This window comes from Sinohyriopsis cumingii, chromosome 15, assembly GCF_028554795.1.
Source record: "Sinohyriopsis cumingii isolate HCF-2022 chromosome 15, ASM2855479v2, whole genome shotgun sequence".
Classification (NCBI taxonomy): Eukaryota; Metazoa; Mollusca; class Bivalvia; order Unionida; family Unionidae; genus Sinohyriopsis; species Sinohyriopsis cumingii.
Window position 1 is genome coordinate 41,316,738 of NC_142975.1, and position 15,918 is coordinate 41,332,655.

Here is a 15,918-nt window from a genome sequence, read left to right on the forward strand (position 1 = left end):
AGAGCGTTGGGGGTAGACCAACAAGTAGGTCTCCGCTTTTTTCTCAGTTTGTGTGGTAATATACGGTATTAACGTTCTGTTACTACAAATAGTCCGACAGTTACAGGTCAACTGCAGTCTCTCACTCAGTTGTAACCCTCTATGCCTTATGATAACAGTAGCATGAGAAACTATTATAGTGTGCGTGTTTTCACTGTTGTGTTCAGTTGTAATTTAGCCATTAAAGTAGTTAGACCAAACCATGTTTTGTGTTATTTAGCAAAACATAACACTGTAAAAAAAGAAAGAAGTGGAGACCTACTTGTTGGTCTAAGGGTTGAAGGTGGTGGGGTATTATTTAATTTGGCATAACTCTACACAATATTGTATAATTAGAGTCATACAGGTCATGTATGCATTCAGCACCAATTATTTCAGTAATGGGTTTAATTTAGTTGAAAGTCAATATCTACATCAAGGAGTTTCACACAGTCCTTCAAGGGTATTTTATAGTTTTCTATTGTAAAATTGGATACATTTTGTGAATTTTTGCTGGGAACAATGGCTTAAAATTTATGAAGGTTTGCTTGCACACCATTGGCTGAAAATTAGTCAGCCATTGTTTTGCTATCATTGTGCAGAACTTGTATCAACAATTATTTTGTGTTGTCATAAGCATAGTCATGAAGTAGAAAATGCCATTTACAGGGATATTAAATATGAGAGGTTCCAGTATTGAGCCTTGTGGTACTCCATTGGGAGGCTTTATCTCAGTTTACTATAACCTCTCCGGTGGCCTAGTGGTTAGAGCATCCACCTCGGATGTGGAAGGTCATGAGTTTGATTCCCAGTCGAATCATACCAAAGACTTACAAAAATGGTACTAATAGCTGCCTCGCTTAGCACTCAGCATCAAGAAATTAGTGTTAGGACTGGCTGGCCTGGTGTCAGGATAATGTGACTGGGTGGGACATAATGGTACATGTCTGTGGCGGGATGCCCAAGTGCTAGACATCACTATAAACTGTCACAATGCAGAGAGTGTAGCAATATAACTGATTTTCTTTTAAAGCTACGTTAAAAATCCAAATCACACACACACAAACACACACACATACACGCACACATTTACTATATGAGGATCCCTGTATAATACCTTGGTTTTGGTTATGCAAGTAGTTTTTTGTTAGTTTCAGTTTTGATCAGTGTCAAAGGCTTTCATTGATAAGGCTATGTCAAACAAGCACTGTCATAGGCCTTTGACAGGTCCATTAATATTGCACACATATAGGAGCCTTTGACCCTCTTCCAGTTTCAAAAAGCAGATAGAAAGTTTTGAAAAATATTAAAATACAATTAGAGGTGATGACATAAAAGCCTTTTAAGAATGATGGAATTGCAAAGTAAAATAATGACTGATCCATAGATGGCTGTATTCATAGGATGATTTTTTTCTTTTTAATTTTTTTTTTTTTTTTATAGATTGTGCCTCTTAAGATGTATTGGAAATTTCCTTTGGTCAATAAAAGTGTTAAAGATTATGCTAATTTCTGTGCATAATTTGATAATTTTAGGAGCTATGTTGTCTTCACATGTAGAACTTGTTCAGACGGGGGGGGGGGGCCCGAGTGGCAGAGTGGTCTAAAGAGCTCACCGTTACAGATCACTGCCATCTCACCTCTTTCTGCGTGAGCTTGAGTCTCAGGTTCGGTAACGTTGGTACGTGAGAAAGCCTGCCAGTAGCTTCTCATGGGTTGGTGGTTCTTCCCGGGGTTTTCCAGGGGTCTTCCTCCACCAATTATACTGGCCGCCATGTATAGCCTATCGTGTGCTGAAAAATGGCGTTAAACCCTACAACAATAACAACAACAACAATGTTCAGACAGTACTGGTTTCAGTTGAAGAGTGTGGTGTTTTTCTTTGGTTGATGGTCATAAATAGGCTGTATGCTAAGGTAGGTAACAGTTATCTGTGATTTCAGGACAAAGCATGAAAGCATATATAATCACATTTGTGATTATAAACTTATTTCTACAGAATATATAAATGTTTGAGTGAGGCTAAACTTTGGAAATAAAAAACAAATCTTTCTAATCAGTGTAAGGTGGATATAACTTCTTTTAGTGATGATGCAGTAAAGTATTGGCAACATATTGAATGAAACATCTAGATAGATAAACTCATCCACACTTCACATTTCTCCAAATTCAATTGCCACTATTTCACACACATAAGAATATACCTACACACATTCATACAGTGTGTGTGTGTGTGTGTGTGTGTGTGTGTACACATTGTAATGTGTTCTGTATTACCACTATACTGGTTTACTGTCACATCGGTATTTGTTTCCATTGTAATTACCATGGTACTTTTTTACTGTACTGGCACATGGGTGTTAAATTAAAACTGTGTTTGACATGTGCCATATGCCAGTGTGGTGTCTAAGTGGGATGTTGTGAAATTTATTCGAGCCAAATCCACGTTTTGGAAACTTTTTTGGAAAAATGTCATTGTTCTGCCATGTTGATGTGTTAAGAACATATACCCCGTTTGTAAGACTGCAAATCAGCCTAAGATTTTACAGATATCATTTTTTTTTCTGTTTGAGTTTTGTAATTTCTCAAGTCCATCCATTAAATAGTTTTTAGTTTGTTAAGTAAGTGTGTTTTATGTTTACTGACCTTCTTTGATAAATGTCTTGTCTGGACATTAGCATCCCACTCAAAGTTTCCCTGCCTATTACACCACTCCCTCGATAACTCGCGCACATCGGGGTCCAGAAACATCGACCGCACTATAAGTGAGGCACGAGTTATCGAGGGACCTATAAAATAAGCTCAAAACCAATAAAGTGATTGACGACATAACGGAAAAATAATGGGGGTGGGGTAGGCAGATTATACTGTTAAATACTCACTTTATAATCGTTCTGAGATTAACTGTTAACAAATATCTCTTCATAACGGTGTACTTTATTATTTTCTCATAGGACAACATTAAAAATTTCATAATAAATTACAGTATATCATCGAAAACATTATTCCACATGGTTTCCGTTTGCTGAACATGTGTACCACTTCACACATTGTGTACTACGTCACTAATTTTTATGTTGAATTGGATAGATTCTAGTTTTATTGTTTGATCCAAATTAGACATTTTTTTTATATACAAAAGATCGACTCTTTTCGAGAAACAGTGTCGATCGAACGATAGATAGATAGATAGATAGATTTGAATGCGATAGAAGTAAAATGGAAAACGAAAAAAAAACAAGAGTTAATCAGTACTAACACATTTAATTGGCCTACAAATTTAAAACAACGTAAATTAGAACAAGATAGTACTTGCCGTTTGTGCCACGCTTGACAAATATCAATTCACTTTTTGAAAAAATCAGTAAATTTTTGTGTGTGTGTGTTACTCCTTGGTTTCTCTGCCGCCGAGCAAAATCCCTCAGATTTCTCAACTGCATGAGATTTATGTAGTCAACATTTTGGGTCTCCAGCCACCTTATGGCAATATCAAAATATTTGATTGCTTCCTGTGCAGAGGGGTGGGGGTGCAACATCTGTGTCTGCATCACTTTCAACACTTGTGTTACTCCAGTTAGGATCGTCTTCTGCTTTTGTTGTTGTTGAGTTTAATTATAGTAGTGTTCGCACAATTGTGCATGTGTCACTTTTTTCTGACTGCACCGCAGCCTGCTAGTTGTTCCTGGGGAAGGGGATGGTGCCACCTCCCCCAGGCTTTTATGGATTCAAGGAACCCTGATAGTTTGGCCTCAATCTGTGGGTCCATAAAGGTCCCTACAGTTGAATGGTTGGCTGTCATTAGTGGGAAGGAGAGCTCGGGAACAGTCCTGCTTGCTTTACATCGCTGGTTTCTTGTTGCATTTGCCTGGTGTTTTTTTTTTTTTTTTTTTGAGATTTTTTTTTTTTTCTTCTTCAAAATGTTCTAAAAAGGAGGGGGGATGTTCTATGCTGTTTATAGAGGTCCTTAGTAGATATCATGTATGAAGAGAGATTTTCAAGGTTATTATGGGATTACTAGTTGAGGTGTTTAGGGTGTGTTTCCTACGTTATGTTATTTATAAGTTTTTAGATATTACCTCTTTAAGTTATTTATTAATTGATGTTTTTAGAGACTGAATGCTATTTATACTTTATTTAGCAAGAGACCGGAGTCCTAGCTGATTACACGGTTCATTAAGGACATCTAGGACAGGAATCCTAGCTGATTACTCGGTTCGTTAAGGACATCTAGGACATCCGATTTTGCGGTTTCCTTAGTTTTTTATAGGTGCTTCGTAAGTGAATTATTTATTAATACTTTTATAAAATTGAATGATATGTTATGGTTTTTTATGTGGTGGCTTCTAAATTTATTTAGCTAGTTACTGGGTCTTTTGGTTTTGTGGGGATAGTAATTATATTTTGTTCCTAAGTCCTGCTGAGTCTATGAATTGATTTATATTTTTATATGCTGATCGTCTTCTGCTGCAAATTTGTTCGCTATAGAAGTAATTATAGTTTCATCTGACATGTATTCGGCTGTAGGGCAATCATTGTCAGCACAAATCCACTCCTCCATATCATCAAGAGAAACGCCCATCTCAGGACCATGAGTCTGTACGAATTTCTCCCGAACAGCCTCGGCATTAATGACATCAGTTTCACTGAAACATTTGAAGTCACTATCATCGTCGTTGTCTCTGTTGCTGTTTTTCTTTACGTCAAAGGCAGCTCCAAGACCCTTAATCCAGCACCCGAGATCTCTTGTAATCGATTTTTTTTTTTTAATGCAACAAACACTTCCCCAAGTTGTTGATCAAAACAAAGCCGGCATGTACATGTAATTAGGTTCTCACAGAAGTTCTCACGGGTTTCGATGTGACGGTCGATTGACTCTTTTCATGTTTTCAATGAACAGAATATGTTGTCATTATAATGTTTACACTGAAATGGAATTAAAGGATTAGAACGTGACTTTCACACAAGAAGACGTTTAATTGGTGTTTATTTCATTCTCTGTTGCCACCTGTTAACATTTACCAGAAGTTTTCATTGATCACTATTTCACCAGACTGTTTATTTGCAGTATAATGATAACTATTTATCATAAAAACTTACATAATATATGATATCTTTAAACAGAGGTCTCGCTAGGATTTTAAAACTGGGTCTTTTTGCCTCTTAATTCAATCACTAAATAACAGTACATTTTCTCACTCGGCCGCCAAGTCAAAGCCTTTGAACTAGCCTCCTAGCTGTTGCATCATGTTCTTTTTTTTTTTTAATGTACTCTTATAAAATAGCAACAGTACATCAAAGAGTCTTTCAGTCACTGAATTCTGTCATTGTAAATATCAGCACAGTAAACTGATCAACACATTTTCCCACAAAGCAGGTGGCTGAAACAGGACAGGCTAATCTTTGAATTTTCCTGCGCACCTATTACATCTGTATGGAGGACTCCCACCTCAGTGATTTTCTGCGTCCCAGATCAAAAATTGGCATCCAAATACGCGTAATTAAGTGTTTTCGAGATCTCTGAAATTAATTCTTCTCTAGAACTTGAAAATTTCAAAATATGGATTATATTTTTACGGGCATTAATCACCATTTTCGATGATAAAACGAGCAATGTTTCAAGGTTTAATTTATCAATTCTTATCGTAATTTTTTCATGTTCAGCATATTTTAAAGATATTTTAAATACATTTTCTCTGGAAAAAAAATCGGGAGCCAAGACGGACACCGCATTATAAGCGGGATCGCGAGTTATCCAGGCGCGGGTTATCGAGGGAGCGGTGTATATCAATATCGTAGTTAGTAAATTGTAGGCTCCAGTGGCAACACTCCCTTTTTTGATCAACAAACTTGCTAACATCAGCACAGTGACTTTTACATGTGTCAGCTGTAGTGTAGGCTTAATCATCTCATTTTAGTTTTTTGACAGAAACTTGTACAACAATTGATACAGGCACAGCCACATGGACTATATGTTACAGACCATTTAATTTTCATTGGGGGTGGGGGAGCATGTGATTTTCCTTTGAGCTATTTTATTTTCATTTATCCCAAAATAATTAATTTAATTTCAAGTAATATAATGGATATAATATGGTGCTAGTTTGCTATAAATCAGAGCAAGATATTTTTTCCATCTATTGACCAAAGGAGATTTTTTAAAAAGTGTCTGGCCCATGGCACAGAAGATTAAAGTGTTGGTCCTAAATTTAATTGCAGTTTACATTGGTATGAACTGTTGTTTTTAGAAATAGTTTTGAAAAATACCACAATACAAAATCTTTCATAGTATCCAGTGAGCTCTCCATACTTTTTATCTTGTAGATTACATGAAGATAATTTTCTTTTGTATTGGATATGATTATTGTGGCATAATATAATACTGTGAAACATTTCTGATGTTGCGAAGTTGTCAAGTTTAAAAGAGAATTCCTGATCAAGTTCCATGCAGAAAGTTAGTTGAAAATATTCAGTGAAAACCTGCAGTATAGAAAGATGGAAGACACATTTTTGGTAAAATCTTTAATGGGTCTGTTAGGCTGTATTTAAACAGCCTTGAATATAATCTTTTGTATTCATTTCTTAAACTCCAGGATGTGTGAGAAATTCAGTTTGATAACCAGTTTGAGTGCTCAGTGGCTGCCATTAATTTTAGTACTTACTACAGAATTTAATAAATTCATGTCATGCAAAATTTTTAAAAAATTACTGTAAAAATTAAGAAGCACAGAATCTAAACAGGTTCTAAAAGTACTTAAATTTTTATTAAAAAATGTTTTTTCAAACAGTTGACTGTCACATGTACAGTCACTCACTCAAATCCTTGTAAAAGTATAATAGTAATAGTAGTACCTTAAAAGTTTGCTATAAATGGGGCCCTGATTGGCTGAGTGGTCTAAAGTGATCACTGTTCCAGATCACTGCCATCTCACCTCTGTCTGTGATGGTTCAAGTCTCAGGCTCGGATGACGTGGGTGTGTGAGAAAGCCTGCCATGTAGCTTCTCATGGGTCATTGGTTTTTTCCCAGGGTATTCCAGGGTTCTTTCTTCATCAGTTATACTGGTTGCCATATATAGCCTGTCTTGTGCTGAAAAATGTTGTTCAACACAACATCAACAACAACATATACTGTAAAAATATATATTATGTTGATAGTTGGTTTTCATGTTTTGATGTCATCTGATTCTCTAATGGAAGCTTTTGGTCAAGATGCATTAGAAATACTTGCATGTGTAACAAACTAAAATTGTCATTTTGATCCTTTGTCATGCATATATTTTCTTTTGAAATAGAAAGCTAAATTCATTTGGGTATAATTGTGCCATTAGATTCCTTCAGTTAAATCAATTAAACACATTAAGATTCATAGAAGAAACATGAAAACTACATTGCTTACCAGGAAATCATTATAGATGTAACTTCATTATATGTACTTCAGGTTTAAGGTAATGAACAGACAAATCAAGTTTAAGGCAATAAATAGACGAACACAGAAATGTGTCATCAGGCCATGACGTCTGTGCAGTTTAAGGCAATAAATAGACAAGCTATAAACGTGTCATAAAGACATGACACTTGTGCAATAAATAGACAAGCACAGAAACGTGTCATCAGGCCATGACATCTGTGCAGTTTAAGGCAATAAATAGACAAGCTCACTTGTGCGATAAATAGACAAGCACAGAAATGTGTCATCAGGCCTTGACATCTGTGCAATTTATGGCAATAAATAGACAAGCACAGAAATGTGTCATTAGGCCAGGACACTTGTGCAATAAATAGACAAGCACAGAAATGTGTCATCAGGCCATGACACCTGTGCAATAAATAGACAAGCACAGAAATGTGTCATCAGGCCATGACACCTGTGCAATAAATAGACAAGCACAGAAATGTGTCATCAGGCCATAACACCCATGCAGTGATATGCTGAAGCAGTGACCAATTGGATTCTGGAAAGAGTTTCATCAGGGAGATAGAGAAGAACTACAAAGGTGTTACCCACTTGGAAAATGATGGTTTTATCTTTTGCAATAGCACCAACGATGTTTCTTTAATTCATCTATACCAAATTCCTGGTGTATTACTGAAATAAGCTGCAACAGAATTTTTGCCAGGCCTTACAGATATCTTCCAAATCTCCCTGGACAGTGGTCAGACCCCTGATGACTGGAAAACTACTACCAAGACATTAAATGTAAATTTGACAGCCAAATATAGTCACTAATGTCTTAAAAAAAATTTTGAAAGCACTTTTTATTGTTATTTTTCAGATTTAATGGCACAGTCATAAGTTACAGATCATCATGACTAAGTTTGACTTGCTCAGCAGTCCATCTTTAACCTTGATTGTGACAGAAATCACATTGGTTGCCATAGCTATAGTGCTTCTGTTTAAGTTGATGACCTGGTATAGGAGTTACAGGTCATGGAGAGAAGTGATGGAGACATTTCCCCAAGACAGTGAGAAACATTGGTTCTGGGGCCAGCTTCATCTGGTAATTTCTGACATTGTCCTTTCATCTGACTGTCTGTGTTTATCTGGCTCTTTCTGTCTGTGTGGTTTTCATTTTGTAAGTATACAATATATGTACAATACATGATGGCCCTCACTATAATACAGCTCAAGGTCCCTCACTATAATACCATTCAGTCCTTCACTAGAACACTGTTCACTGGCCCTTAGTATAACATTTTTCATAATACATGTACATCACTGTAACACTTTTAACTGGCCCTTACTATAACACTGTTTACTGTCTCACAAAAACTCTTCAGGGTGTTCAAAATGTGTTCCAAATTGTAAGTGAGGTCACGCTTTACTGAGGTAAAAATTACTCATTTAGAAATGGATACATGGCCATATGCATGTTATATGAGGGACTGCACTATACTGAAATGATTTGTGGTATGCTCTGTGAGGCCCTCTACTATGCCAAGGTGATTGGTAGTGAGGGGCCATTGTTATATGAGGGACTGTACTATAACAATGTGCTTTATGGTGTGAACCAATGTTATATGAGGGTCTGCACTATAACAAGGTGCTTTGTAAAGAGGGACCAATGGTATATGAAGGAGAGGGGTCACTGTATATGAGAGATGGTCAACTACAACTACCTTTTATAGAGAGGCATCACATTTTTTTATATATGGTCCACTACTGTACAAGTCCCTTTTATATAAAGGGTCACTATATATGACATTGTCCACTAAAAGTCCCTTTTAATAGGAGGGGTAATTGTATGTGACAGATGGACTACCACAACTCCCTTTTATCGAGATGGGTCACAGTAACAAAAGGTTCAGTACAACTCCTTTTATAGAGAAGGTTCACTGTATGTAACAGAAGGTCCAATACAACTTCCCCTTTTTAGGAGGAGTATATGACAGATGCATTCATCATAATACCTCAAAATTTGATAATCAGTAAACAACTTGAGGATTCAGATATCTGCACAAAAAGTAGATCAGTCTTTTTTGTTTTAGATCACTTAAAAAGAGGGCCAGAACTTGGTATTTTTTGCGGTATCTTATTGTGTTAGGTCATTATTTTTCAAGCTTCTAATTGATATGGCTTAGCACTGAAAGGATTTAACATTCCTTATCCACACCAATCAGAACTGAAAAACTTCCCCGACTATTTTGCTTGCTTGTAATCAAGAATTTAATACAGTTACACAACAATTTGGATTTTGCTTGATACTATAATAATGATTATGTGGAAGTAACTAATAATACTAATACATTATTTATAGAGGGTGACTCATTAGTCAAGGACTATTCTCCCTTGAGGCCCTCATAAGGAGAGTGTAACAATGCGCATTATATGACAGAGCAATAATTACTGTTTATTTTAACATGTTTAGTATTAAAATACTAAATTCCATTGTCTATTAGAAGTACATACATGCTCATGATATCCCTATTAAATACTCTGATATTTTCAGCAGATTTTACATATAGTGGAAGCTTATTCCACAGAACTGTATCAGAGTATTGGAAGCTCTTTTTAAATTGCTCTGTTCTTGGTTTTGGTGCTAGAAGGTTTCCATGTGATATTGCTCTCAACTGGCACAGTGTTGAAAAAAGCCTGAATAAGTCCTGAAGATACTCTGGAGCAGTTCCATGTAGACATTTATATACAAGTACTGCCTTGTGAAAATCTATTTTGTCATATATTATGAACCATTTGAGTTCTGTAAGGGATGATCAGTAGTAGATTTAAAATTATGCATGCTGCTCATTTCTGACGTTTATAAATCCTGTCAAGTTTAGGCTGAGATTTAGCACAGTTTCCCCATACATTTGAACATTAATCCATTGTTGGAAGAATATATGACTTATAGTATAGATTGCGAGTTTACATACCGTATATACTTGCGTATAAGCCGAAAAATTTAGGAAAAAAATAAGGCCTGGAAGAAGGGGGGTCAGCTTATCTGCAGGCCAAGGTCCAAGTCTGAAATTTTTAAGGCTTTTTTTCCTCGATTTCCAGTATTTATTGTTTCTGTCGATCGCCGAAGATGAGATCACATGCCTAATGATGCCACATGGCTCATAAGATTTGTGCTGTCGTGAAGTGAAACAAATATTTTTTGTCTAACTTAAGTGGTAGGATAATGAATGAAAAACATGTTTTAACGTACTTGACATCTATTTGACTGATGTCTATCCACCAGAAAATGCAGCCATACGTGTTATTTGAGCCATGGTGGTACGTGTATTTTCCAAAAGAACCGTCATATTAGTAATCTCCAGTCAAGTATTTAATAATTTAACCCTCAGCTAATCAGTAATCATTAAACTCTTCGGTATCGTACAAATGCACGCTAGCTTATTTCAGTGTAAATATGAAAAGAATCTACGTAAAAAAATAAAAGAATTACGATACTGAAGGTATATACGACAAACATTTTGATCGAGATTAGAAATACATGTACGATAGTCTTAAAGGAACAATAGCGAGAGGCTCCATAGGGGTTTGTTACGTGCACACTTAGGAAGGGTAAATAACAGGGCAATATACGAGTCAGCGTGAATAATTGTAAAACAATATAATTTGTGGGATTTCTTTGACAGGTGTTTTAGAAGTAATCGGCAGCCACAGTTTATATACTACTGTTGTTTAGTTGTTTGTAAAGCAGAGTGTTTTGTTAGTGGTAGAGTGTTGTACAATAGCTACCACATGCTTAATCTATGGTAAATGCCTTGGGGATAATAGGTTTGTTTTGTTGCACAATGCCAGTGACTTTACTAATACATGCCGACTCTCAGATGTATTGTTTAATGAGATATGGTAGTGGACATGGTTTCTGCTCAAAGTTATAAACTGTCACAATACTTGAATAATGTCCACACTGAAACCAATCATATTTTGATCAACTGAATCACACTACCGGTGGTTAAAAAAAACCACACAAATAAACAACAATGATAAATAATTATCAAATACAAATTGATAACCAACCACACATGGAAATAATTACAGGATAAGGTATATCAATAGTATACTACCACTGTAAGAAATTATTTCAGTTTAATCTCTCTAGACGTTTATATTCAATTCAATCAGATAAAATGAATAGTGTTGGAAGTAAAAGAAAGCATTCTGCTTATGATGCAGCATTCAAACTTAAAGTTATTTAATATGCAGAAGCAAATAACAACTGTGCTGCAGCACGCAAATTTTTTGTGAATGAGAAGCAAGTACGGGAATGGCGGAAAAGCAAAATCATTCAGGAAGTGATGTATTAGCAATGCCATGGATGGAACAGAGGATGATGCTATATTTCAATCCGACAGTGACGAGGAGAGCGAGAAGGAGAACGACACACTCGGATGACCATGATGACAAGGACGACGTATATGATAAAAGCACGCCTGTAACAGAAGCCGAGTTTCGTGAACTGTTTGGCAAGTCTGATACAGAGCCAGATTTTGAATGATTCTAAAAGTGATAGAACTTTTATAATTCATGATTTTAGAATGAGGATTAATTAAATTTCAATTAAGACTTAACACTTTAGAATTGTTTTTATTTCAACATATAAATTAGCTTTCTTACTTTCATTTTATTTAATAATGTGATTTGCCTAAATAAATGTATTCAGAACTCACTTTGTGCATCTTGTGATGTACCAGTAGTCTCGAAATTATGGCTCAGTTTATACACGGGTCATGCACTTTATAACAGTTTTACCAATTCAGTTTGGAGGGGGTCGGCTTATACGTGAACAGGCTTATACGCGAGTATATACGGTAGGTAAATTTTGCTTGATTCTGCTGAGTAGGCCAATTTTTGGATGACTGAAGATTGATTTTCTTCTATTCTCCAAAATGTCTGCTTTGTGTTTCTAAAATTAAGTCTATCTTCAATCTGATACTAATATATGAACCATCTGTGAACTGTTCAGACATTTTGTTTTTGTTTGTTTCAGTTTCCAGGACCAAATGAAGAGGGATTGAAATTTCAACTTGAAAAAACCAATCGCTACCCATTGTTCCACATATTTTGGGTTGGTCTGTTTCGCACCGTTTTTGTATTTCATCACTACAAGTCTCTCAAGATACTTCTGAAAGCTTCAGGTATAGAAGTGGAGATAATTTGTCTGAATTCAGCTCCAGAACTTGAGATATTTAGTCTGAATTCAGATATAAAAATGGAGATAATTTGTCTGAACTCAGATATTAAAATGGACATAATTTGTATGAATTCTGGTCCAAAAGTGAAGATAATTTGAATTGACATATAAAAGACAAGTGGAAATAATCTGTCTGAATTCAGATATAAAAGTGGAGATAATTTGAATTCAGATATAAAAAGTGGAGATATTTTGTCTGAATTCAGGCATAAATGTCGAGATAATTTGTCTGATTTCATAATTTTGGGGAACGTTACTTTCCTTTTTGTACAGTCATGTATGTATTTGTAGAATTGATTTACATGGTTAGAATTAATCTACAGTCTAATTCTTGTCCCCATACTTTGGAATGAAAACTTTGGTAGATTAATCTACAATCTAATTCTTGTCTCTAAACTTAAGCATGAAACTTTAGGTCTGTTCATGAAAATTGTGTGTGTGAATTTTCTTGTTAATGAATTCTTTACTATGTCCCTTCCCCCTTACAAGAATTAGATGGATTACCATGCCCCTTATCTCTTACAAGAATTAGAGGGATTACCATGCCCCTTCCCCCTTATGAGAATTAGGGGGATTACCATGCCCCTTCCCCCTTATGAGAATTAGGGAGATTACCATACTTCTTCCCTCCTACATGAATTGAAGGGATTACTGTGCTCCTTCCCCCTTACAAGAATTAGAAGGATTACCATGCCCCTTCCCTTTTACAAGAGTTAGAGGGATTACTATGCCCCTTCCCTTTTATGAGAATTAGGGGGATTACCATGCCCCTTACAAGAATTAGAGGGATTACCATGCCCTTTTCCTCTTATAAGAATTAGAGGGATTACGATACCCTTCTCCCTTACAAGAATTAGAAGGATTACTGTGCCCCCCCCCATTTGAATTAGAGGGATTATCATACCCCTTCCCTCCTACATGAATTAGAGGGATTACCATGCCCCTTCCCAGTTACAAAAATTAGATTACTGTGCCCCTTCCCCCTTACAAGAATTAGAAGGATTACCATGCCACTTCCCTCTTACAAGAGTTAGAGGGATTACCATGTCCCTTCCCCCATATGAGAATTAGGGGGATTACCATGCCCCTTACAAGAATTAGAGGGATTAACATGCCCCTTCCCTCTTACAAGAATTAGAGGGATTACCGTGCCCCTTCTCTCTTACAAGAATTAGAAGGATTACTGTGCCCCTCCCCCTTATGATAATTAGAGGGATTACCATACCTCTTCCCTCCTACATGAATTAGAGGGATTACTATGCCCCTTCGCTGTTACAAGAATTAGAGAGATTACTGTGCCCCTTTCCCCTTACAACAATTAGAAGGATTACCATGCCCCTTCCCCCTTACAAGATTTAGAGGGATTACCATGCCCCTTCGCTGTTACAAGAATTAGAGGGATTACCATGCCCCTTCGCTGTTACAAAAATTAGAGGGATTACCATGCCCCTTCCCCCTTACAAGAATGAGAGGGATTACAATGCCCCTTCCCCCTTACAAGAATTAGAGGGATTGACATAAAACTGATGGCTGCTTGTTTAAAATTCATGTAAAAACCTGTACAATAGTTTTTGATATTTGAATGTTTCCCTATAGGTCTTTATTATTTGACAAAATTAAATGCACAAATTCTCTGAAGTGAAGAAATATGTTTACCTAAACTAAAATTATTATCAAATGTTTGACAGGAATTTTTTAAAAATTTCTCCACTTCCAGCCCATCATTTGACAGACATGCAGTTATCAACTGTTCGATCATTCATGTTATACCATGGTTTGGTATGTAATGTGGTTTGTAGTTATGTACTAAAACTATTGCATTATTACTATATGTACTTTTGTTTTGTTTATCTGCTTCATTGAAACAGTCACATGATCATCAAATTTTCAGTCAGTTTTATGAAAATCAAAACTACTATATTGAAAACCCCAACTAGTGTGTTGAAAACTTTAACTATTGCATTGGAGCCCCAACTACTGCATTGAAAATAGAAACAGCTCTATTGAAAACCCAAACTACTACATTAAAACTCCAACTACTGTGCTGAAACCCCAGCTGCTGTATTTTAATAAGGTAGAGCCATAGATGTATAAACTTATTAACATCTAGCAGATTGGTTAAACCCAGGGGATTTGTGGGTACAATAATGTATCTGTATTTTTCAAATAAACCGAAAGTTGTTAGCTTCATTTGTGTTTTCTTCTTCTCACCATTAAAGCAGTCAAACTATATATGTATCACCTTTCTGGTGGCGTTGTTCTTTTCGTTGTAGTGTTTCAGTCTAAATTGTTTAATTTATATTTAGCTCCATTTCTATCAGTCTACATGTATGTTTATGTGCAGACATAATTTTTGATGGGGATATTCATTTTAGTCAGTTCTTATCACTTACTGCTTATAAAAGTTGGTCTGAGTGATCAGCTTTGTATACTTGAGTGATTATTTAAACTTGTGCATTTTTAGCTCAATTTCTCAGGCACTGTTGATTGCACAATTTTTAGCTCAATTTTACAGGCATTGTTGATTGCACTGAATTGTTAGCTTATTTTCCCAGACTGTTGATTATATAGCATTTTTAGATCAATTTCTCAGACACTGTTGATTGTACTGGATTAGTGCATGGATTTTTAGAACTTGTATTGTCACCTCAAATGTGACCTCTTTTTCTTGCTCTTTTGATTCAGATAGTGCACATTTTGAATCATGACCCATTAATGTAGGCGAGAAACAACATTCCACTGAGTTCTTATTTAATGGACTTTACTTCAATTTTTACCTGTTTTTACCACCCCAAACACTATCAGTATTCAAATATATTGTAGAAGATTAAAGAGAGAACTTTTTGATTACCTGAAAAATCTCTGCTAAATTTAGTAATTAAACTTAATAAAAAAAATTGATTCTTTTTCAGCTTCGATTGCCCCCAAACCTCGTTCTGTTGGAACCGTCTATGTTATGGGACTTCCATGGCTTGGGGAAGGTTTGCTTATAGCAAACGGAGACCAATGGGCAAGAAATAGAAGACTTCTGACTCCTGCATTCCACTTTGATATTTTGCAGCCATACATCCCAGTTTTCAATAAATGTGCGGATATATTACTGGTAAACAAATGAGTATATTTTCAACCTTTTTTTAAAGTCCATGTTCATATTAGGAGAACAATTTTCCACAAAGTTAATATTCAGATATAAATTAAGAGTATTGTTACTGTAAACTTGCTAATCATTCCAATGGTTTTTAAAGATTTGTATTTGTATGGA

The 15,918-nt window shown here is 35.8% G+C and overlaps 1 protein-coding gene across 5 annotated transcripts in view; it reads left to right on the top strand.

Moving 5' to 3' along the window:
* The window catches only part of LOC149781676 (cytochrome P450 4F6-like), a 68,652-nt gene that overhangs the window by 11,516 nt on the left and 41,218 nt on the right, over positions 1–15,918 (top strand). For 4 of the 5 annotated variants that reach the window (XM_089935766.1, XM_089935762.1, XM_089935764.1 and 1 more), the window contains exons 2-4: positions 8,289–8,513; positions 12,453–12,600; positions 15,569–15,759. In XM_089935766.1, the coding sequence (XP_089791892.1) occupies positions 8,322–8,513; positions 12,453–12,600; positions 15,569–15,759 (531 nt within the window). In that variant the 5' untranslated portion in view covers positions 8,289–8,321. Of the gene's footprint in view, positions 1–4,155; positions 4,292–8,288; positions 8,514–12,452; positions 12,601–15,568; positions 15,760–15,918 lie in introns of all 5 variants that reach the window. The other variant, XM_089935763.1, reaches the window with a different exon arrangement.